This window comes from Numenius arquata, chromosome 1 (assembly GCF_964106895.1).
Source record: "Numenius arquata chromosome 1, bNumArq3.hap1.1, whole genome shotgun sequence".
NCBI lineage: Eukaryota > Metazoa > Chordata > Aves > Charadriiformes > Scolopacidae > Numenius > Numenius arquata.
This window is the reverse complement of record NC_133576.1, coordinates 45998154-46021916: the sequence shown is the minus strand read 5'-3', so window position 1 is coordinate 46021916 and position 23763 is coordinate 45998154. Positions and strand designations below refer to the sequence as shown.

Here is a 23763-nt window from a genome sequence, read left to right as displayed (position 1 = left end):
TAGCCTTGCAAAGTGCCACTAGATGGTGTCAGTATCTAGTTCACTTTTTCCTTACTCAAGCACTAAAATACTCAAACTGTTTCATATTTGCATCACTTTCAAAGGCCTCTTAAATTTTTAGGTGTCATAAAGTAAGTTTGTTAGAGCAGATCATAAAAGCCATCCTTCTGTGACTGCGAGATTTCTGATTTGATGTGCTAAAAATGACAGGTAGGTGGATCTCAGTCTAGATGTTTTGCTCCCTATTTTCACCTTAACTTGTTTAGGTTATGGGATATGGATATGAAAAGAGATTGTCTCTCGTATTACTTAAACAATTATGTATTTTATAAAGTTTTACCATTTTCTTATGAAATTAAATAGATTTTAAAAAAAAAACATCCTGAAACCACATATATGGCAATTATGCAAAATTTATTTTGTATTCTCTGGGTGAAATCAAGGAATCTTAAACAGGGGCAAATAAGAAACCAGTATCATCCTTTTCCTGATTCTGAGATGTCCCTTGACCCTAGTCGTAGTAAGAGAAGTCATCAAACTCTTAGGGGGCGAAGGGCAAATAATAAAGGTTGTCAGTGTTAAAGTAACTGTAGATACTGCAAAGTGGCTAGTTCTGGTAGTTCTGTGAACTCATCAAGGATCAGCTCTGCTCTAGGTGGCAGAGGCTTAAAGACAGATTCCAAAGTGAGCCTGAGCTGAGGAGGTTTCTTACTATCCAACAGTTTTAATTCTTTGGATAGAAAGATGGTGTTTTTCTTTTCAGAGCTCTTTCAGGTAAACATTCTTTTGTTCTCATCAAGCAATGTAGCTGATGGTGATCGATCTGAAAAGCTACATATACCTTTGGGGCATACACCACCACCACTCCCCCAGTCTACCCGCCAACTTCCCTCCTCCCATTCAGAGAAGGGTGGTAAATGCTTTGTCTGCCACTGAGAAGGTTGTAAGGTTTTCAAGAGTCTGATCATAAAGGTTACCTGTTAGGCAAATAATGTAAATTGCCAGGTTTTGGAGAGAGATATTACTAGGATGAGTGTAAACTGATACAGTAAGTAATGAAATACTGGGCAGAAGGGTGGAGATAGGTAACTGTGAGCACCTTTTTTAGAAATTCCTGAGTCACTTGTCCAATATTGTTTTAGATGTGTGAATGTGGTCTCTCAGCTTTGTGCTTTTAAGAGTTTTCTGTGGTTTTTTAGATCAGTTTGTGAATATAGTTGAGGGTGAAGCAAGAAACATTGTCCTACTGTTGACACTCAGTTCTGTTCTTTCTGAGTGCAGATGTGCATTTTCTAGATGCTCAGGGTGGTTTGCATGCTGAAAAAAGAAGTTTCTAGGTATGTGGCCTCCAAAAATTCTATATGTTTAAGAATTTTAGTGGCAACCTTCTAGATTGGAAAAGCTCAGTACCAATTTTCTAATCAGAAAACTGTCTGCAGAATTCTGCTGTGCCTGAGTGATTTCAAAGCACTGATTTCACTACATTTAAAAAGAAACATCTTAACAGAAATGGAGTAATTCAGTTGCATCTGTAAAAATGGGAGTAGACCCTATGCTGAAAGAGGGACTGTAGTTCATAGAATTTTTTTTTTCTGAGAAAAGTTTTCTCACTTTGGAATGACCAGTCTTGGATGAAAAGTAAAGGTGCAAATGACATTGCAGCATTTAGTGTTGTGGGTTTTTTTTGATGGTGTTTTTTGGTTTTTTTGAATGTTTGTTTTGTTTAATACTACTAATGTCATGCATGACCCAAGTGACTTTCTTTTCACTTTTTAATAAACCAGAGAATATAATCCTGTAATTAGAATCATAACACTGGTGAAGTATAGCTTATGTTCCAGATAGGGACTTGTGCAAAATTATTGTTGCTTAGCAGATTCTCTTGCTCTTTTTTCCTTCTTAATCTAGAATAAAGTTTGTAAGTTGAGGGGTTTGCACTCATTTCCTGTAGTTATAAACTTAAATTAAGGGAGAAGTTGCTTGTAGTTCCATACTCTTTTTAGATGAGATACTCTATTTCCACACTATAGAACTCAGGATGAATGTTTGCTCTCTTGAATCCCCTTTTTCTGTTTTTCTGCCTGTTACTTCAATCCTTTTTAGCAGAGCTTGAGTCCCTGTGGAGCATATGTTTAATCTAGATGTAAAGGGGGCTGAAATAAACTTTCACAGGTAACTAACTAACTGGAAGTTGAGCACTTGTTAAGTGTTGAAATTGTGCATCAATAACAGTTTCTAGTTGTCTAATGAGGAGGAAAGGGACATTTAGCTCTTGTGTAAGGGATGCCTCCATGATTCGTTGTCATGCATTTTTGGTACAACACTGAGCATGTCAGCATTTCATCTTCAAGATGTTAAGTAGAAGCAGAATACTGTTCCCCTAGAAGGAAAGGCTGGATCCCTAGACAAGGTTGCTGAACCCGAAAGTAGGATTAGGCACTTCAGATGCTTAAGAGGAGGACTGTAGTGTCTTCTTTGTTCCTCTGGAAGAGTCATGTGACCTTCCTTAGATAAAAGGTCTTTTCTTCTAATCATGTAAACGTGAAATATGCTTCAGCGGTCCATGCTTTCCATGTACTTGTTTTTAATTGCAGCATGAGCCTGGCACATTAAAGCAGTTATTTCAACTACTACTACGGGAAGTTGCTAAATTTTATTGAAGAATGGAAGAGTTAGAAAATAAAATTATTTGCACACACTAGCACTCTAAAGAAAACTGGTAGAATATCATGTATCAAAGACTGTTTTTCAATATAAGAACTTTTCCCTCTGTTAAATGGAGGAGCTAGAACTTCTCTGGGCAAATATTAGTGGAGCCTAGCTTTCCTGTGCCACCTCCTCCTCTGACCAGGGGCTTTATCAGGTCTGAATGGGTGAATGCCTTCAGATGTCTTCTCTCCCTTTTTTCAGTGCTGCTCACCTCTGTTCGGTTGATTCTGTGTGGCTGGGGAGCAGGGCTGCGCATGCTGTGACTAGCTAGAGTTACCAGCAAGAAGATAGGCTTGAGCTCTACACCTTTTTGCTGTGCTTGCACAAGGAATATTTTGGACACTAGCAGTAAGACTTTTCCCCCCAGCCCTGGTTTTTTTTTTTCCTCTTTTTTTTTTTTTTCATTGTCTTTCCTTTGTAGGTCTTCTGTTGCTTCTCTATTTTTGTATTATTTTTTTTTTTTTAAACTGGTGACATTTTATAAGCTTAATAGTACCTTAACTGCTATAGGGAAACATATTTCAGCTCTCTTGTTTAATGGATGTGCTCATGTGGGTACTCCTATATTTTTTGACAGGTACACTGAAAAAGTTTTCCCTTTTATTTTCCCAGTATATATCCTTAGCATTGTATTTAATGTTCTTTTCATCTTTTTATTTTATCCATATGCCCTGTGTAATTGACTGCAATAGTTAACTTAAAAAAAGACAAGAAGTTCTCAGTTTTCTAAATCTTGCATAATATGGTGCTGTTGACTTGAGTATTTGAAATTTGCTTTAACCCTTAAAATTGAGATAGGTACTGCTTGAGTTAAAAAATAAATTTAAGTGTGGTGCATTACAAAACTGTTTCATTGTGTGTGTGTGTATGTGTGTGTTTCTGTTTGAGAAATTCCCACGTTCAAAAGCTAATTATGCCTTTCTGTTGAAAAGTCATTAATGATAACCTGGGAGAAGGTGAACCAGGAGGGAGCATTTGTGGTAGGAGGTTATTTTGTGTTATCATGAACATCCTTTATAACATAATTAGAGAATGTGACTGAAATATGCTTAGTCTTAACATTCTTAAACTTACATTGTTGGACTGAAGTCGTATTTTTCAGTTTGTACCATTTTTTTTGGGGGGGGGGGAAGTGTATTCTTAAGTTGTGAAAGATACTAGCTTGATAGACAAATAAAATCACTTAAAAATCTAGTCAAAGTTGCATGTAAACATACTACATGTTGATAGTGTAAGGATGATGAGTATTCCAGTTTTTTTCTTTTCTAAATAAAATCTAAATAAATCGCAGTTTAGAGCATCAAAATTGAAGGTGGCTTCACAAGTAGTTCCAGTGGTGAGGGGCACCTTATGGGCATGATTCAGCATGTATGAGTTAGGCAGTTAAAAGTATAAGGTTGTGAGTCTCCATAGACAGATGAATGCAAAGGTATACTCTTAAGAGGAGAAAACCCTGTGTGCCTTGTCATTATGTCTATGTTGTTCTTATTTCATTTAATCTTAAGGACTTCTGTTAAGTTGTGGAAATGAATATGCAAGACAGGCATTGAAGGGTGATAAAATTTAGGGACATTGTTTATCATGGTACTTGCAGGAAATGAACGTGTACATAAAATACATATTGTTCTTACCATCTTAATCTGTTTAGTGTTTGTAGTTTTTCAAAGCAGAGGTTGTCTGTTGTCTGTTTTGTTCTTTGGAAAACACATACCCTGTTGAAACCGTTCTTAAATCTTAAGAAGCAAATACCTGAAAAATCGAAATCTTTGTTACTGCAGTGAATCATTATTTAGAATTCTTCATGTTTGGATGGTGCCTGGTGCAATGTTCTTACAAGAATGTAAAGCCTGTTTGAGTTCAAGTCTTATGTGGCCTCTTAGCTGAAGGGCGAGATGAATCAACCAGAATTTTTAGTGGGGAAGAGAAATGCAGGAACGGTGATATGAGGAATTTGTTACTACCTAGAGCTAATATTCTGCTGAACAGAAAACCTAGCGCTGTTTTCCAGGTTAGTCTTGGTCATAGATGTTGAATAAAATGTAAGCTTTTTTCGCTTTTGTTTCTGTAGCTACTGAATGAAAGGGCATGTGAAATTGATTTCTCTTTGTATGTCCCTCTGCACCAGTTCTTTAGAAATTACAGGACATCAGGGAGCACGGTAAATGAGCTACATGATTAAATTTTTAAATCTTACAACAGCTTTGTCCAGGGTGAAAATCCCCAAATTTCAAATTATTTCTTTTGTTATAGGCTTTCTTTAAAATATTGCTTGATTTACATTTGTAAGATTAATAATAAATATACTTTCATGTTGACATTTCATAAAACAAAATTATAATCTTAAGGAATGCATTACCCACAACAGTGTACTTATCGTGGCAGTGTTACTTATATTAAACCATTTATCATTTTAATGTTGTGTATTCTGACTGTTAAGGTTTTCTATCTTTTTCTTCAAAGAAAATGCAACAAAAGAAATTCAACATTTCCTTTTTCTTTCTTACAGCATTATCTGCATACCAGAGGTACTACAGTTTACAATCTGACTACTGGAAGGTCTGTATATGCTGGTTTTGGCTTTTTTTTTTTTTTTTAAATTGTAAATGATTGAATTTCTAGAGTAGAATATTTTCAATATGTTTGGAGTATCTACTTGCAATTACTTTTTGGCATATTAATTTGGTCTTAATGGCATTGTTCACCTATATACAATTTGTTACAAACCTAACTGGGAATAAATATTCACACCATTCATTGAAACGGCAGATCAATTGACTTGACACATTTTAGATTTTTTATTATTATTATCTATTACTTCAGCTTTTCTTATGTAAGCATAGATGTTTGGGTACGTATGAGTATTGAGAGAATCATAACCACTTGAAAGCTGCTGCGCAGGTGCTGGACTTGTACTAGGAAAAATGTTCTCAGGTTGCTTTTTATTTCCACTTGTTTAAAGTCCCTTTCAGTATTCTGTATAACATTCCTATGCAAGGCAGGAAACAAGTTATGTTAGTATATCTGTCTTATCTGTAAATCCATGTAGAGGTATCATGACTTTAAATGAATACAATTTAGAAGTTGCTTATAACGATATTGTGAAAAATGGTTAGCATTGTTATATTGTCACTTGAAACAATTTGAAGGTTGTGATTTAGAGGTGCAGGAAGGCATATAACACAGTCGATATTTGTGTGGTCTTAAGCAGCTGTTTCCCTTAAAAGTGTGCGTTAAGTGTATGCCTCAAATAGGGAAGGCTCACTCTGGAAAGCCATCAATACCATGCATACACTGGCATTAGAGAAATGACGTTTTCTGTGTTCTTTGCATTTTATAGGGATGTAATTTCTGAAAAATCCTGAGACATACAACTTCTCCCATTTGGGAGTGTGGAAAGGGAGAAGGCAGGGTAAATACAGGGTAGAGAGTGAACTGAAATAAGTGTCTTCTGGCACGTGGAAGGTGAGGTTTAATTGGAGGGTCCTAGGAAAATTGTTCATACTGTCTTGGAAAGACCCTGGTCCAGTAGAAGTTGTACGAGTGCCATTTTTGCACCAACCTATTTTGGAGTTGAAGTAGTTTTTTTCAGAAATAACCCCTGTAGTTTAAAAATTATGACAATAAGAGCATTCATCAATTCTTACTTCTTAAATGCTCTTGGGGAGTTAGTTTAAGGATTGCTGTAAATGAGTGTTGAAATTGATCAATTAATTAAACGTCTGTTGTAGTAGTTTCTGTTGTTTGTACTCTTCCCATGTTAAGCCTTTCAGAATAGTTTGTGACTTGAATTATTTTTTCTGGCTTTTGTTCTAATGGCTCATTATTAGAAGTGAGAGATGATTAATTTATTTTCCTTGCATTTGCAGAGAGTTCAGGGTGAAGTGTAATTGTTTATATGTATTTCCATAGGCGTAATGTTTCAGCGTGGCTCAGAATATTATCTGCAATTAAAATAAATGCGAACTCTGATTGTCTTGCAGTTCCATTTCAAGAGCATGGATGGCAGTAAAATGTGTGATCTGTGCTTGACTTATTGAAAGCAATTTCTATTTGTACGCAATGTGCTGATATTCAAACATACCAGTTTTTTGTGTGTGTATCAAGAGTTTTACGAAGTAGAGATTATTTCAAACAATTCCACTTGCAAGCATGAGAACATTGTTTGGTGCTGACAAAAGAGCATTTTGACTTCTACAAAGAAAAAACCCCACAAAACCCCAATAATTTTTCTTCAGGTTAGCCTCACCTGGGAAAAATACTATGCTGCGTGATCTCATTATGAGCTTCCTTATAAATATGTAGCCCAAAGGGAGGTTTTTTCCATAAGAATTTTGGAGATTTTATTAATTTTTATATGTATGAAAAGGAGCCTGAAAGAGTCCAAAAACGTTTTTCAGTTAAAAACTTTTTTTTTGCTGAAACTGATAAAAAATTGCAGGTGAATCATATTTCATCTTATTAATGGATGATTAAGCTAGTCTGGAGTTGGCAGTGGAAAACTGTCTGGATTGGGTCTAGAGAAAAATCTTCCCCTCCTGCCCCCTCCCCCCTGCAATTGAGACAATTTCTTGTTATCCTTAATGCCTTGTATCTATAAGAAACCATTTAATCAAGAATAATAAGCTTTTACTGTATTTTTGTTCACCCTTATATGCTATTTTATTATATTTTGTAATTAATATTTTTTTCAGCAATAAACAGATGACTGAAAAAAAAAGCAGTCATATTTCCTTGTTTTACTGTTGTGGGGCTTTTTAAAGAGATTTTTTTTTTTTTTTTATTTTTTATAGAGTTAGATTTCATCAATTAAGTTAGAATTTGTGATGGTAAAGAAAAAGAGAAGGGTGTGAAGAAATGGTGGCATTTATGAGCTATGAGGAGAGCTGTGTGAGAGTACTGAGAAATTGATGGAGAGTGCTGAATCACATGAAGATTATTATATAAGGCAGGTTTGAGAGCAGACAGGCACAGTCTTAGAAACTTAGGCAGCATATCTGAAATTATTTAGTGTGGTGCAGTGCAAATTTACATGGTTTAAATATGTGTCCTGTATCTTATTTGTTTTATAAATAGAAAACTTCTAGAAGGATTGTGAGAGATTTTAGGTTGCTTTGGGTATTGTTTGGCCTCCTCCCGTAGTATTTTTTAGTCTCTGCTACTCTGGTTTTTCACTATTGCATGGGGTTGGTGATTGAGCATTATTTTAATGAATTGTTCATTGTATGATATTCATTCTACAGCTTTTTTTTTTTTTCCTTTTATGAAGAAACACGTTTTACTCCCTCCCCACCCCAGGTTTTTCTGGTGGCCTGAATTTTATACCAGGTTGTTTTCTGTCAGAATTTGGTGCATGGATTGTTTTGTTGGTAATACAGGAAGCATTTTGTTGATCCTATGGAATAAAAAGAGACAGAAAAAAACACTTTAGAAAATATATTCTGCATATATGTTATAGTGACAGAAGTCAAGGTGAAAGGTTAGGAAGATGCTCCATTCTGGTAATACTTCCTTTCAAAGAAGTAATACCTGAATGGATAGTTTTGAAAGAGCTGGGTTGCATTATGCCACATATTCTTAAATAGACCACTTTTTGCAGTAATGTCCTTGGGCACCCACAGATCAGCATAAAATGTCCTGCAAAATTACTGAGTTTCTGTAATTTTTGTTCTACGCAGACACTGTAGTACCGTAATTCTGCATTTAAAAAAAATATTTCACTTGAGATCTTATGAAGTAAGTATCTTAACTCGGATAAAAGTTGACATAAGTTAATTGAGTTCTTGCATTCAAGTAGTTTTCTCAGTGTTTCTTCTTCTTATGTGCCTATGCAAAAATAAATCTCCCTTCTGTGCAATGTACTTCATTCTGATTTCTTTTTAAAACTTCCCTGTGTCAACATGTTGGGGGAGGTGAGGAGGACTGTGGGGGATGAACGGATAGGAAGGGCAGCTCAGGAGAGGGAGACATCAACTAGAACTGCAGTTTGTAGATTTTGATGCTACTGAGAAAATAAGTGTCTGCCACGGTTATCGGTTTTGACATATTCTGAGGAGGCAGGATTAGAAGCTTAGCAAGGAGTAAGATATTCCTGATTTTATCCAAACATGATGGCAGATATCTGGCACCTGGAAAAAGTTATTTTAATCATCTCATGTGGTCGTATCATAATGCAGTTGATCATACTGAACTTTTTTATATAATGTCTGGGTTTGGGTACAGCTGTCCTTATAGAAATTACAGTACATGAGTGAATTGAGTGTGTGTAAGTGTAAAACATCTGGATCTGTTGCACTGACATAGTTGCCCAGAGCGGGGAAAACCTAAAAACCTTCCTTCACAGATGTGAGGCTGCGAGAAGTTTCAGTGACCACTAGAGTGATTTCTGGGAGGATTTTAACAGAAGAACCTGGTTATGTGGTACTTTGACTAGATCTCCTCTGCTTTGGCATGATACTGTTACTGCAGCCCTTACTTGATTTGATAATCTCGATTAAAGTATATTTGTGGCCTTTTGCAGGCCTTTTTCACATTTGTATCTTAAAATAAAGGATTCTTAGAAATCTAATTTTGGCTATATGTTTGCAAATAACAGAATTTCCTCTTGCTTTTCTCAGTCTTTATAAAATTTAAGAGAATCCAAACCCATGCAGAGTTATTAAAAAAAACAAAAACAAAAACAAAAAACCACAACCAAAAACCACAAACAAAAAAACCCAAACCCAGACTAAAATTCTCTTTATAAAGCCCAGGAAAACACAACTGTGTATATGTGTGTTAGTCACAGAAGAAGGATGTGATCTTAATCTATGCTGAGTTGTTGGTTTTTTACAGAAAGTGATTTCACGGTGTTCCTTGTTATGTAGACTTAAGTGTAATTTAGTACCAGGTAATTTTTTATAATGCTGTTTTATAATTAAACCTGTGTAGAAATGTTACTAGGAATATTATCAACCTTATGGCAACACCACTTTCAATTAGTAGTAAAGCTTGTTTTTCCAAAGAACTGAAGTACCAAAAGACCATGAGTGTTCGTTTATGAATGTGACCTGTTGCTTGTTTTGATATTCTTATGCAGCTTCTTTTCATCTCTCTAACTTTTCTGTTTTGATCGGCCAAATGTCTTTTCTGGTATGTTTTCTTAATGCTATAAAATAGGAAAACAATTAAAAAAAATTAATGCTTTAATTTTGTGTGTTTTGCTGTCTCTCTTTCTCCAGACTGTAAGTCTATTTCCCCCTATTTAAATAGTTGGACAAAAAAGCAATTACTAGACATACTGATAACAGAAAATAAGAACATTTTGCACCTTAGAGGATCTGTTATAAGACGGCAATTTTCCACTTCATTGACTCACAACTGTTTTATTTTCTGCAGTAACCTCAAAATACCAAGTGGTGTTTTTAGACAGAATTCATCAAAACTTCCATTATTTTTTTTAATTAGATATAAATGCTTAGTTTAATTGAAACAGTACAGTAGTATAGAATCAGTAGAAATTGCTGGAGCAGACACCTTCCCTGAAATGAAAGCTGAAGGCAGTAGGATGACGTATGAACACTTTTTATTTAAGCCCTTAGTTTTTTGGAACTTTTTAAAGAGAATGAATATCCCATATAAGGAGACAGATTTCCCTCGAAGAGTCCTCAGATTTAAAATGACACAAAAAGCCTTTAATATAAATTATTGCCTTGTAGTGACACAGGGCTTGTACAGGAAAAGCAGAAAGACAGAAACAGTCCCTTTGATCATAGAAGACTTAATCAGAGAAGCATTTAGAGGAAAGCTTGATCAGGAAAGCAAGTTTCAAAAATCTTGAATGAAGGTGAAATTTGCTGAGATTAAGTGCATTACAGAACTAATTGGGAGATACGGTAGGTGACCTAAAGATGGATAAAGTGAAAACCTATAATTCAGAATGTATTTGCAAAGTAAAATCAAAATGATAGGGTAGGAATAGAATAAATTTCATTTCAGAGAAAATGGAGAATCAGAAAGTGAAAAGTAAATGCAGAAATTGCATAAAGATTCAGTGGCTCTTGAAGGTGTGGAAAAGGGAGAAATTAATAATTTCTTCTATATGCTCTTTACTCCTGTCTGAAAATGTGTTCATCAGCCCAGCACATGGGATTCTGTACCACCCCTCACTTTTGACTAAAACAACAGTTTTTAGATTACAGTCGTTTCACTAGAAGGATTTTGACGAAGACGTTCTGGTCGTGTTCTGAGAAAGTATGAAATACAACTGTTTCAAGACCTATTGTAGACTAAGACGGAGAGAGAAGCATGATATGATGTGTTATGGAACAGCAAATGCAAAACATGTAAGTTTGAAAGGAATGTCCTAATTTTTACATACTGAAGAGAATAGGTCATCATAACGGAGAGAAAAAGCATTTTTAGGCTATTTAATGGGATGAACGTTTTCAAGAGACTGTTGTGGAAAGCAATCTGGAAATACAGTCTGAGTCTGATACAGCATAATATAGGAAGACAAGCTATTATGCCCAGAAAAATAAAATAAGAAAAGGGGAGAGAAAAAACTGTAATGATGAGACTGAACCTATAATATGAGGAAGAGAAAAGTGTGGCTAGAGGAAGAATCACAGGGAGTGGGGGAAGGAAAATTTTAACCCTGCTAAGAATTTGAATGTAAAGAAAATGAGAGAAGTAAAAACATACTTTAAGGCTAAGAGATATGGGGAGAAGCAAGGAAGTTATATATAGAATAATACAGGAGTGGACTGTGGGAGGTCTGAAATGAGACTTTTGCCAGCTTCCTCCCCAACAACACCTCTGTGTCATAAATTGACCATGCTCAGTGAGAGAAATTAAAAAAAAATTCCAAGGAAGACTATAGCTGTTCAGGTGAGAAGCACAGTATCGCCGTCCATCAAAGGACCAGGATGTCTTCGATTTTGAGGAACTCGGGAGAAGGTAGAATATGAAGCACTGAGGATCACTTGGGGAGCTAGAAAAGTAGATAAATAAAAATTCAGTATTGGAGTGGAGGAAGTTACATTAATGGGGTTTCAGCTGATAAAAATGAACTTTCTGTCTTGGACTTGCTGGAGAGTCCATGCCAAGGGGAGGAGTGAGTAAGATGACAGAAACTCCTCTCTTATTAAACAATGAAGATTTTTAATGTATGTTAGCTGCTACTGCAGCTGGTGATTACAGTTTTCTGTCACAAAAGAAAGGGTTTTACAGGAGATCAGGAACAAAGGATCTAGCAATTGCACAAAGTCTTTTACTGAACTGCTGATGAAAAATATACCTGAGGACGTATTTTCCATAATATTTAAATTTTTGAGGTGCAGTGGACAAGAGTGGTAATTCTGTTAGTGAAAACTTTTTACTTTGATCCTAAGATATACTGGCAAAACAAAGAGAGAGGGGAAAGAAAAGCTCATACAATATCATCACAGGTAATTTTAAAGAAAAATCAGTAAAAAAAATACAACAAAGCCCATAGCTAGCAATATCTGTTTCTTCAAAGATTTTTTAAAGGTTATTAATAGATTTAGATCATAAACGTGTCCCTTCAGAATGTCAAGATGGATAGAAATTACATGTGAGAAGATATTTGAAAAGCTAGAAAAGTTGTTGAAAGAGCAAGACCTAAGAGAAATTTGGAGTATGAAGACTGCTAAATTGAAGGGCTAAATTTATGAATTGTGCACCATATAATCTCTCTTCTGTATCAGAATACTTGGTAGCTTTGGTAACACTGTAAATGAGGTTATTTCAGCATCCCATAGGTGTGATCAGTAAGCATGATTACTCAGTGGTGTTAAAAAATTGGAATTCTTAAATGCAAACTATGTTTATGAAGACTAACTGGAATTCTGCCTCTTAACGGTGAAAGAATTATGTGTACGCTTTCAAAATATTTCAGATGAAATTATTAATAAATAAAGAGAAACTGTGGAATGTTGGAAAGGTAATGATGATTGTGTTACCAGTAGCACTTGGTCATCTATAAAATACAAAAAAATAGAGCAAATGAATAACTGTATTTGGGTTTCATAAAAAGATCTTTTAATATTGGATGCTAAAAATAAATGTTGCTTCTTGTAAATCAGTAAGGCAGACAAGTTGAAAGAAGTATAATTTTTTTTTCTTAAAACTTGTGAAGTGAATGCCACGTAGAAAGATTAAGGAGAAAATGCGTTGTATTTCATGCTTTTAATTACAGTGAAGGAGCACAACTGATCCCTAGTTTAGAAAAAAGGACCATTTATCCAGATACTTCTTAAAGGGTAAATCTTAAGAATCATAGTTCTTGGTTTTGTGTATTCTGGGTGTGGTATGTGTCGCGTGTGTGTCTGTGTCAGCTGAAACAAGAGAATTCTTAGGTAGTCCCATGACAAAGAATCAGATACTGTTTTTTACTATTGTTAATGCAGGCAAATAATGCAGCATGTCCAATTTTGTGTACAGTAAGATTGTACAAGGTTCTAATAAATAATTTAATAAGAGAATAAATTATCTAATGAAATTATGACAGGAGAGCATATTCTCTCTCCTTGAAAGGAATCAAGAGTAGGTGTAAAATCTTAAAAATAATGAGAGCAACCAATTTAACTAATAAATTTTGACATGTTGACTTTGACCTCCAGATAAATTAGATAAATTGTCTCTTTCTCATGTCTCTTGATATTACCTGTCACCATATAAACCAACAGAATCGTCCTCTGTACACACAAACCATGTACCTGTTTGGGTCATAACACGTATTAGGTCTTTTTAGGGAGCATCTCTGTTGCTATTTGATGAGAGATCTTTTGTGCACCAAATTAGAAAAATGTTTTTATTTCAGTGTCTGCAGTTCTGATTTTTTTTCAGTTGTATATTAATTCATTAAGCCAGTCATCCCTTTTAATCAATGGATTTACAAGAACTCAAAACTCTGGCAAATCTGTAATATACTCAGAAGGTTAAGAGGAAAGAGTGTGCTTTGGGGAGAAACTTTGCTTAGGTCAGGAGAAGAAAAGACAGAATCTTAAAGGAAACCCCCCCCATCACTCTAGACATGGTATCTGTTTCCAAACAATATTCATAACACTTTCTAATGGTGACGTTTCACCCTGGAAATCCAGCAGGAATGCTTTTCTTGTCCTGCTGTATGTATGATCTCTGTCTAGAAGTCCAAATACTCTGGGTGGAAATAACATAAGTATCATCAGGATTGATGGAAAAGTCTCTCCAGAAATGCTTTTCATGCATGTTGAATTCTCCTATTGCAGAAGTTTTGGTTGTGCAGAATAAAAAACTGTCATCCCTTAACTGTTAGTACTTAGAATAATATCATGCTTCTTTTCTTCAATCCCTGTGATGAGAAAGTAGGATGCTAAAATATGAGACATGCTGAAGTGTGACAGTGGAGAAACTCATCAATTCAGATTGTTCAGAGAGGCGTATTTAGTTGAGTGGAAAAGTTCTGACTTGAAGGAAGGACACATCTTCAGTAGGCAAGAATATTATTTGAATGTTGATAATATTGAATGAACAAATGTTTCTTTTTCTAAATATAAACTATATTGACAATGCATGCATGCGATGCTTACTTTTTCAAAAGCATTCTGTTGCTTGCAGAAACCACAGTAATAGTACAATTACTTCATATTTTGTATGATTGCTCTTTCGTTGCATGGAAAGGTTAAAACAAAACACACCGCCTTGTTTTTCTTATTTGTAGTTTGTAGATTCCTGTTTGATCGTAAGCTGTAAGTAGATACTGTGCCTCATTAATGAGTGACATTTATTTTCTTCAGAAATGAATCTTTTACATGTTGAGGTTCTTTATCTGAAAGTTGAAATATTTGCTTAGTTTTAGAAACAAAGAATTGTTTTATTTTGAATTTTCTCTCCCCAGAACTGACATTTCAGTTCTAGTTTTTAAATACTCTTTCAAGCGTATACCTAATTAGTGTTCTGCTGCATCGTTTCCTCCTTTTCCCAGGGATACAGATTCAGTCTTTTCTGTGTGGTTGGGGTGGGCGGGGAAGGAGTGGTTGAAGTGCGAGTGGATCTAGTACAAATAGATGAAGAAGGCAGCAGGTGGGAGGATGGGGAGACATAGAGCTTGGGGTCTCTTTCTTAAAGAGCCTATGAGTAGCTTGTGTGAGGCTTATAAGCTCGTGCTTTGAAGAAAAGACAAATAATTTAAAATGTTTTTAAAGTAGTGTTTTAGCATGATTGTGCTCTGCTCTATGAAGCACTCTTACAAGAATGAGTATTTAGAGGAGAAATAGAAATCAGTTCTGCATCTCATGTTTACTTGCATAAAGGTGTAATAAGAAGTAATCTCTGGTGTCTGCTTGCCTTTATGGGGCACATCAAGTGAGATCTGTTGAAACCACTGAGTGCTCTCCTTGAAGGGAAGGCCAGATGCTGAAAAAATACTGGAGATTCAAGTGCTAAAGCATACTAGCAGCAAACAAAACCTCTAAGTTTATATTATTTCAAGCAAAAGTATTTCTAAATGTATGCCGAGAAGGTCTTGCAGCTACTTAGAAGCCTGTAGCTGATCATCTGTTCTTATGCATCTTGCAAGCTTGTAGTAAGTGAATAGGAATTCACCAGCATTGAGAAGAACTTGGGAAAATATTTCCTTGTCACCCCCAGCCACTTCTCTGGGCTGCTGTATTCAGATTATTTGGCACTAATCCCTAAGTCACTGTGCAGTATCATTTTCTTTTGTACAAGCTCTCTCTCCTGACTTCTGAGGGATAGCTCGGAACTCGTAACTTCTATTCCTCATGCTGTGTCATTTTTCTCCTCTCATTTGCCAGAGGAATGGGACTGATGAGAAATCCAGCGTCACAGATATGGGAGAAGTAACAGTCAGTTATGGATCTTTCACCCTGTTTTCTTCTTTCCTGGTTCAGCCTTTGTTCTGCAAGGCCAAAAAGTTGCTCAGTTAAATTTTATCTGATATTACCAGCCAAAATAAATGTAGGTATTTTTCTTGGTTTCCACATTCAGTCTTTCTTTCTGGATTAGGTTTTTAATTAGGGCTTTTCTTATTACAGGCATTGTTCTAGCCTCTTCTTTCTGAATTCTCAGGGTCATCAGAGAAAGAGCAATAAAACTGTATTAACAGACATCCTAACAACACTGATGCTGTCTAACACGTTTTCTAAAAGTATTTCAGGTATTGTTTTTCCCTGTTCTGAAAGAGGATTGGGATCCATTTCATGCATTTACTTGTCAGATTCTTATTCTTGGGATCAGACAAAGATTCATTCCCAGCTAATCAGAACTTTGTGAACTTTTTCTGAAAACAAGCAAGCTGAAAAACCTGATTCCAATCCTGGTAAACGCTGTAGAAGGGGAGATGGATCAAACAGGATCCACTAAAGGGGGGAGGAGAAGGAAGAAAAAAAGAAAGAAAGGAGGGATTCAGTCATATGTGCAGTTAGCTTGAACTTTGTTTTTAGAAATGAAGGAAGATAAACTGATTATCATTCTGAATGACTATTTTCATTATAGCTAAAGGATGAAAACTCAGACTAGTGACAGAGAAGGGGGAATCTCTTTATTTAAAGGAGACTACTGCTGATGGTGTTCTGTTGTCAGCTGCTGCAGAAAATTCATACTTACTGCGTCTTCCAGAAGTTTTGTATCACTGGTTGATAGAATGTTGCATGAGTTCTGCAAAATGCTGCGGACTCGCAATGTTTTAATGGTTTCAAAAAAGCAGCTGGACAAATTCAGGGAAGAAAAATCCATTAAGAGCAATTAAACATGAAGACATGGTGTCTGGCTTTAGAAACCTCTGAACCACAAATCACTGGAGGTTGGGAAGGTATTCTTGGGAGGGGAAGGCCTAAAATAATGATAGAAACGTGAATGAAGTTACTTTTAGCAGTAACTTCAACAGCAACATTTTAAAAGTTAAATGTTGTTGAGTTGTAGGATAGCCTGCCCCCTCCCTCCAGGTTCACCTTCTCTGAGTTATGTTTATGTTTATTTTTAGTGATGTAGTCTTTACCTTTTGGAGAAGAAGGATAATTTTCTGATTAAATGGAATCATTGGATGTTGTCTAGAGCAGAGTTACTCTGTGGAGCTGCACAAGAATTTCAGTACATTTTATCCTGTTCTCTCTCTCTGAAATCCATGAAAATATAATAACATAAATGAAATCATCCATCTAGTTCATAAGGGAGCATTATAAGCCTGTCTCAATTCTGTTTCTGATCTCAAAATCTAGGTAGACAGAGCCCTCTATCTGTCTGAAACTTGTAAATAAGTTCTGAAGAAAAGCTTGTCTTGAAGGCACTGCCACTTCACTCAGACAGTATGTCTTTCAGAGGAATGTCAGCCTTTTTCTTTACTAAACTTTCTTCCTTCTACGTTGATGTCAAATGAATTCCTTGTGAGTTTCTCCTGGATCACGATGATTGTAACACCGGCTTTTATAGAAGAACATGCAGGTGCTCCTTGCTGGTGAGTTTTTCTGACCTGCCCTTTGAGTAAAGATAAAACTGAAGCAAACAGATCATGAATGTCACTTCTGAGTTCAAGACAAACCTAGATAAGTGATGCCACAGGAAGTCAACTAGTCTTGAACTGAGATTGAATATTAAATGCTGCCTTGGAAAATTAATGCGAAATATAAGGCCTCTAAAGGAACACAACTGATATTTTGGATTTTTTAGAATGCTACTATTCAGTGGTTTTGCTAATTCTGATATTTTATGTAGACGTGTAACTCCATGTGGCGCCTTTCAGAGTTCCCTGTTAACTAACCTCTCTAAGCCTTAATTTTTATCTTCTCCTGGGATTCCAGTTTTAGTTACATATTCTTAGTCTTACAGCCTGTGCATACAAACTGGGAGATGTTGTGTGTGTCTTGAGATGCTTTGGCAATTCCAGTTCAGGGAGCAAGTACCAGGGGTAGGACTTTGCTTTGGTATTTGGCTGGAACACAGTGAATCAGTGAGATATGGGACTGTCTTGAAGCACTGCTCCTTCCCATGGTAACTAATCTGTTCTGGCTGTGAAAAGGAAAGTGGTTGACAGTGTTGTAATTATTGAGAAGAATATGATCTGCCACGTCGATAAAGGATTACTTTGTCGTAAGTGGAACAAAGTTTCCTGTCTCTGTCCTGTGTCAGTCAAGTGTGAGATGAACAGCAGTTCATTGGTCTGGGTTATCAAACCGCCTTAAGTCCAGAAGCGTACCTCTTCTTCTGAGTCACTTAGGTAGACTTTGCTTTTAGAATCAGAGAATGAAGGGTGAATGAGTGGCTGTGTGTAAGAAAATCTAAGACATGGATCCCATCAAGCCAATTTACTCAAAATTCTTGGTATAGAAACTCCCACTTCATTTAAATGCAAGTAAATTAAGTAGGGTTTTCTGTTTCATTCCTTTCACCCCATGCATATTGCACAGACATCAGGGTTCTCTAAGGAGCTTGGGGAGGGCTGAAACAGGTTGTTAGCCTGTTTCTTTGTTTTACTGAAGACGATCTGAATTTTAGGCCTGAAAAATATTTATTGGAGGCCAGTCACGGAGTGAAGGCACTAATCAGGTTTAAAAGTGATTGAGAGGCATAGCTGTTATCCTGTGAAATCTTAAAAGAAATTGAGAAGTAGAATCTATCTACGAGCTGGTGCAGAATAAGGTATTTAATTGCCATGTTAAACAATTAAATATAACCTGGACTTCCTAAAGCACATCCTAAAGTAGATGTGGTTTTGTTTAAGAAAAGGATCAAATGGAATATCGAAAGCACATTAAAAAGAGGGAAGTGTTCCACAAAACTTATCTTAAGTGCTTCTGCAAGGCATCAAGCACAAATTAGACCTTCAAGAAAATTAGTTCAGATTCTCTCCTTTTCCTTGACATTGATCATGAAGAGACCTTTTTAGGCTCCCTGCCTGTCGTCTTCCCTACCTGTCAGAGCAGATCTTCAGTGGCTGTGGTCTGTCTCTCAAGGAGTAAGTTTATTGTGGTTTTTTTTTTTTTTTTGTTTGTTTGTTTGTTTGTTTTTTATGTTGGGAGTTCTTCCTAGCAAACCAGTACTTAAGTACCCTCATTTAATTCACATAATCTTCCCATGTTAGGATTCATTCTCCTGTACATTTGAGAGACAGGTTACTTCTTTGGTTAAGCAAAGTGCTGTAAAGAATATTGAAAATTTCAAGGTAGGATATTTGTGCCTGCCTGTTTTGAGATCTGCTACGTGACTGCAACACCATGATCACAGGTTTTTAAAGCTGCCCATGTCATTGTCTTCATGCCTTTGAACTATCTTTGTCTTTCTGTGGGTGTAATTTATTTCATTTTTATATATCTGCTATTAAAGGATGACCCTCTTTATGCCAATTTCATTGTAGTAGGTAACTGGACCTTAAGACAACGTATAGGAAAGCGGTAAAGTCTTTTTAAAAGTGATACTTTAAATAAGAAGATAGAGAGATTCAGGTTACACTGGAGAAGAATTGTGTATTCAGAAAAGATGGGAAGTAGCACACAGAATATAAGTTTTAGCAGTCCTTAATGTTCTCGAAGTGTTTGAAGTGATAGAAAATTGTTGTTAATTGTGTTGTGAGGACAGAAAACACATCTTTGATCTAGGAAAATAAATCTAAATTGATGTACATTAGACAGTGTCATATGGAAGAGTTGTAAATGTAGGGATGGTATTTAATATTTTTAATGATTTAATGATTTTAATGATTGGAAGTGAAAGTGAATCTTGATATTTTAAGATAGATGATAAATTATGTGTGTTGAATGGTAGAAATTTAGAAGTACAAAAAACATTATGGAGAACTAAGATTGCAGGTGGAATTTCTTATGGATGTTGAGATTTTTAAATGGAAATATTTGAAACTATTAGTACCCACCATCTTATGTATACATAGCTGATGGTGTTCAGGAAACTGACCTGAGTATCAAAAAAAAAAAAAAAGTAGAGTGTAATAAAACAATTTAGAAGCCCAAACAATATTTAGTTTAATAAAGAACAATATAGAAGCCTATACCGGAAAGTATGCTCTTATATAAAAGATAAGTATAGTTCAGCTTGACATTTTGCTAGAATCTAGTCATCCTCCTCTCAGATGCAGAACTGCAGAATGAAATTTGAGATAAATGATAAAAGCATATCCAAAAACTGTTTGCAGAGGAGACAGACAGGAGGGAGGGTGAATAAACACATACCATGTGTATGGGTCAGAAAGGAATTCTGCTGACTTCTAGTACAAAAGTAAGGGGGTATCCACTCACACTGAGGAGCAGCGATTATAAAGTAAAATTAATTTATGCAACTCAACCTGGCAAGGTATCTTTAAATAAGAGCTCTCTAGAGTCTTGCAAAAGGATGTCAAATTAACACAGAGGAGGAGAAAATCACCATGCTATAGCATTGGTTAATTTGCCCTCTTCTGCTGGCCTCTCTTCCCTCCTCCTTCAGGCTATGAGCTAACTGCATAAGCAACAGAATTAAGGAATAAACTGCCCAGAGGAAAAGATTTTAAAACTTTGAGAGGTTTCTTATAACCTTTCCTTGTAAGATGAGGTTATAATCAGAACTGAGGAGGCACTAGGGGATTCAAAAATGTTCAGGTTTCTGATTCAGGACAGTTGTGATGTTTCTTTTGCAGATTTTGAGTTAGTTTTTCAGAAGTTAAACCGTTGACAGAGGTAATTACATAATGTCAGGTAGAGCAGCAGTGATATAATGGCAAGAAGGAGAGGGATTAGCGAGGGAAAGAAAGCTGAGCTCTGGAGTAGATGAAGAAAGAGCTAAGTAGAGCAGTGCAGAATTAGCAGAGAAGAGGTGGTGGAGGGTGAGAGAAGTGTCCTATAGTTTGGCTTATTTGTCTGTTTTGTTTTTTTTTTCTTTCTTTGTTTTGACTTTAGAAATTGAAGGCTCTTAAACTCTTAAATTCACAGAGTATGCTGAAAATTTACTGATGTACAGTTTTCTGTTAAGAAATGATGATTTGATGGAATTGAAATATTCTGTGGGAATGGCTGGTGGGCTGCCCAGCTGCTTTGCTTTGCTCTTGGCTGCTGGCCATCTTGTCTGCTCCCCCAGCTGCCTGTCATGTGGGCCTGCTGCCTTGTCTGTTGTATCCTATTTTAAGTATTTGTACATTCTAACAAATAAAACAGCAAATCACCAATTAGAATACCAATTAGTGATTACTACTAAACCAACTACAGTCTTAATTGGAAAATCATTTTCAGTAATAATTGGTTGATACCTAACTAGCAACCATTAATCAATGATCTTGCATTTTGATACTTAAAACGATTAAACCTTTAAAAAAATTAGCACATTTTTATTTTAATGTTTGATATATTTAAAATAATACATAAAATATATACACCAAAATATGCTATTCAGTAAGATTTCCCATTTTAAGATGTTACTAATGTAAAGTCAAAATTGAAGCGACGAGTGAGATTTTTTTTTTTCTCAAGCTGATACTCAGAATTTTGTTCCAAATATGCAATTTTGTTCAGTTTGCAGTTTACAGAACAAACTGTTTTTATGCTAGAGCTAATGAAGCCTTGGTAATGACGGGCTGGAATCTGTTGTCCTTTCACACCTCCTGTCCTTCCTTCTCCCACTTCTCCTTGTAACCACACACAAACTGGAATTCCTCTAGTTTTCTTAGTGAAGCATCCTGAATAACATCTTGTTGCCTATGACATCTCTGAGCAGAAAAAGCACATACTTGATTTAAATCTGTGCTAATGGGTTAAGTATCTCTTCCCAAAGAAGAAAGAGTAATTAAATTCTATCTGCTTTCTGAAAGTAGGCCTTGGTTTGGCGGCTCTTTTCTCTATGTAGCAGGTATTTTCAGTGACATTCCTCAAGTTTTTAATTTTTAAAATGTCTTGCTTTCTGTAAAACTCCTTTGAAGGCAGGTAACAGGCTCAAGAGTTACTCAGCTGGAAAGAACAACATATTAGTAGCAACAGCATTCTTAGGGAACTTCGTTAAAAGTTCAACTTAAAATTTTTCCGTTAAGCAGTGTTCCAGATTTGGCTTGGTTCTAGTTACTGCCCAGCACAATGTGGCTTAAGATTCAAGGGAATAACCATAGACGGTTTTGCCACTTCATTTAAGTAATTGTTTTCTTTTGTTTTTTACTGATTTGCTTGTGTGTATTTGAATCACTTTTGTAATCATTCATGCCTTAGTATATCCAGCTTGTCTACTCCCATTTTATGTGTAGTGCCTCAGGTAGAGCAGCTGTGTAATTAATGATATTAAGGCTTTTTTCCAACACAGTAGTGATTCTCCAGCACTGAGAAACTGACAGGAAAATAATGACGCTACTTGTAATATCAGTAGGATTCCTGTCTTTTCTGGAAAGGGTTTGAAAAATGATGAATCAAGAATGCAAAGTTCCATACTAGTAGTTTTATTTCATAAAATGTTTTGAAGATGGTGGGTATAAATAGTGATGATCACTTACCAAATAAAAGGGAATAAAACATTTCAACAAATTGTCCAAATTTCATGTTCCAAAAAAGATGTTTCAGTAATCTTTCTGTATATACATGAACATACATTAATTTATGTACTCTGATGTAAAACATTTGGAAAGAGATCTAATAATTTTTGTTAGGTCATTTCTAGCTGGAAAAAGAGGAAAGCCAAATCCTTTAATAGGTATGAAACAAAAGCAGTAGTCATCAAAGAAAAGCAGAGGTCAAGAAGAACTGTTCTGTATTTAATCTCCTTATGCTAATCAGTATTGAGGTGGCCTACCTCACGGATGTGGACAAAATGAGGAAGTGCCTACAGGACAGCATTATGGAGGAATCTCTGTTACCTTTTCTGGGAAATCAGCACAAATGGTGTCTCTCTGTAGTGATTGTACACTGACGGATGAAGCATGAGGAAAAATGGGAGGAGTTAGAGGTCCACATGCAGTTGCAGGGCTATTGTTCACTGGGATCACAGAGATGCAGTGTGATAGCTCAGGCAACTGGAGTGAGAAGCCCTTTATGAAAGGGCAGCTAGAATGCACGGAGCCCTGCTTTTGAACACTTGAGAAGCTAGTTGAGAGATTATGGGTCAGGATTAGTGGATGAGCAATGTGAGTGACATTGTGGTGGTTGTCTGCTACAGATAACCTGGTCAAGAAGTACTAGATGAGGCCTTCTTCCAACAACAGGAAGAAGTCTTGGATTTGCAGATGCTGGCGCTAATAGTGGACTTAGCTATGTCTGTATCTGTTGGGAGGGCAATGCAGTAGGATACAAGCAATCCAGGGAGTTTTTGAATTGTATTGATAACAAGTTCCTGACAAAATTGATGGAGGATCCAACAAGGGGAGGTGGTCTGCTCATCTCGTGCTTGCAAACATGAAAGAAATGGTTGTGAATGTGAAGGTTGAGGGCAACATTGGCTGTAAGAACTGTGAAAAGATGGAGACCAGATCCTGAGACAAAGGATCAAGGCGAATAGTAGAATCAAAACCCTGGACTGAGGAGAGGAGACCTTAGTCTGCTCAGGGGTTGGCTTGGAAGAATCCCTGGGATATGGCCCTGGAGAAAAGAGAGGTCCATGAGAGCTTGTTAATTTTCAAGAATAACTTTCTCCAAGCTCAAGAACAGTCTTGTAGGAAGTTAGATAAAAAGGAGAGGTATCCTGCATGAATGAACAAGGTGCTTCTGACAAAACTCGGACATGAAAAGGAAGCATATAAGAGCTAGAAGCAAGGACAGATGACTCAGGAGGAGCATAGGAGCATAAAGACATCATCGAAGCATTCCAGGATTGCGTAAGGAAAGCCAAAGCCCACATGGAGATGAATTTGGCGAGGGATGTAAAGGCCAACAAGAAGGGCTTCTAAAAGTATAACAGCAGCAAAAGGAAGATGAAAGAATATGATTTTGCTGCTGAATGGGATAGATAACAAAGGACGTGAGAAACACTGAGGTACTTAATTAATGCCTTCTTTGCCCTAAGCCCAATCTTTACTGGTAGGGCTTGCCTTCAGGATTCCAAGACACTTGAAACCAGTGGGGAAGCCTGGACGTAGGAGAACTTGCTCTCAGTAGAGGAGGATCA

General features: G+C 36.3%; 1 protein-coding gene across 8 annotated transcripts in view; it reads left to right on the top strand.

The window, feature by feature from the left end:
- Positions 1-23763, top strand: part of KDM6A (lysine demethylase 6A) — a 155531-nt gene that overhangs the window by 39948 nt on the left and 91820 nt on the right. For all 8 annotated transcript variants that reach the window (XM_074147401.1, XM_074147315.1, XM_074147229.1 and 5 more), the window contains exon 4: positions 5216-5265. In XM_074147401.1, the coding sequence (XP_074003502.1) occupies positions 5216-5265 (50 nt within the window). The remainder of the gene's footprint in view (positions 1-5215; positions 5266-23763) is intronic.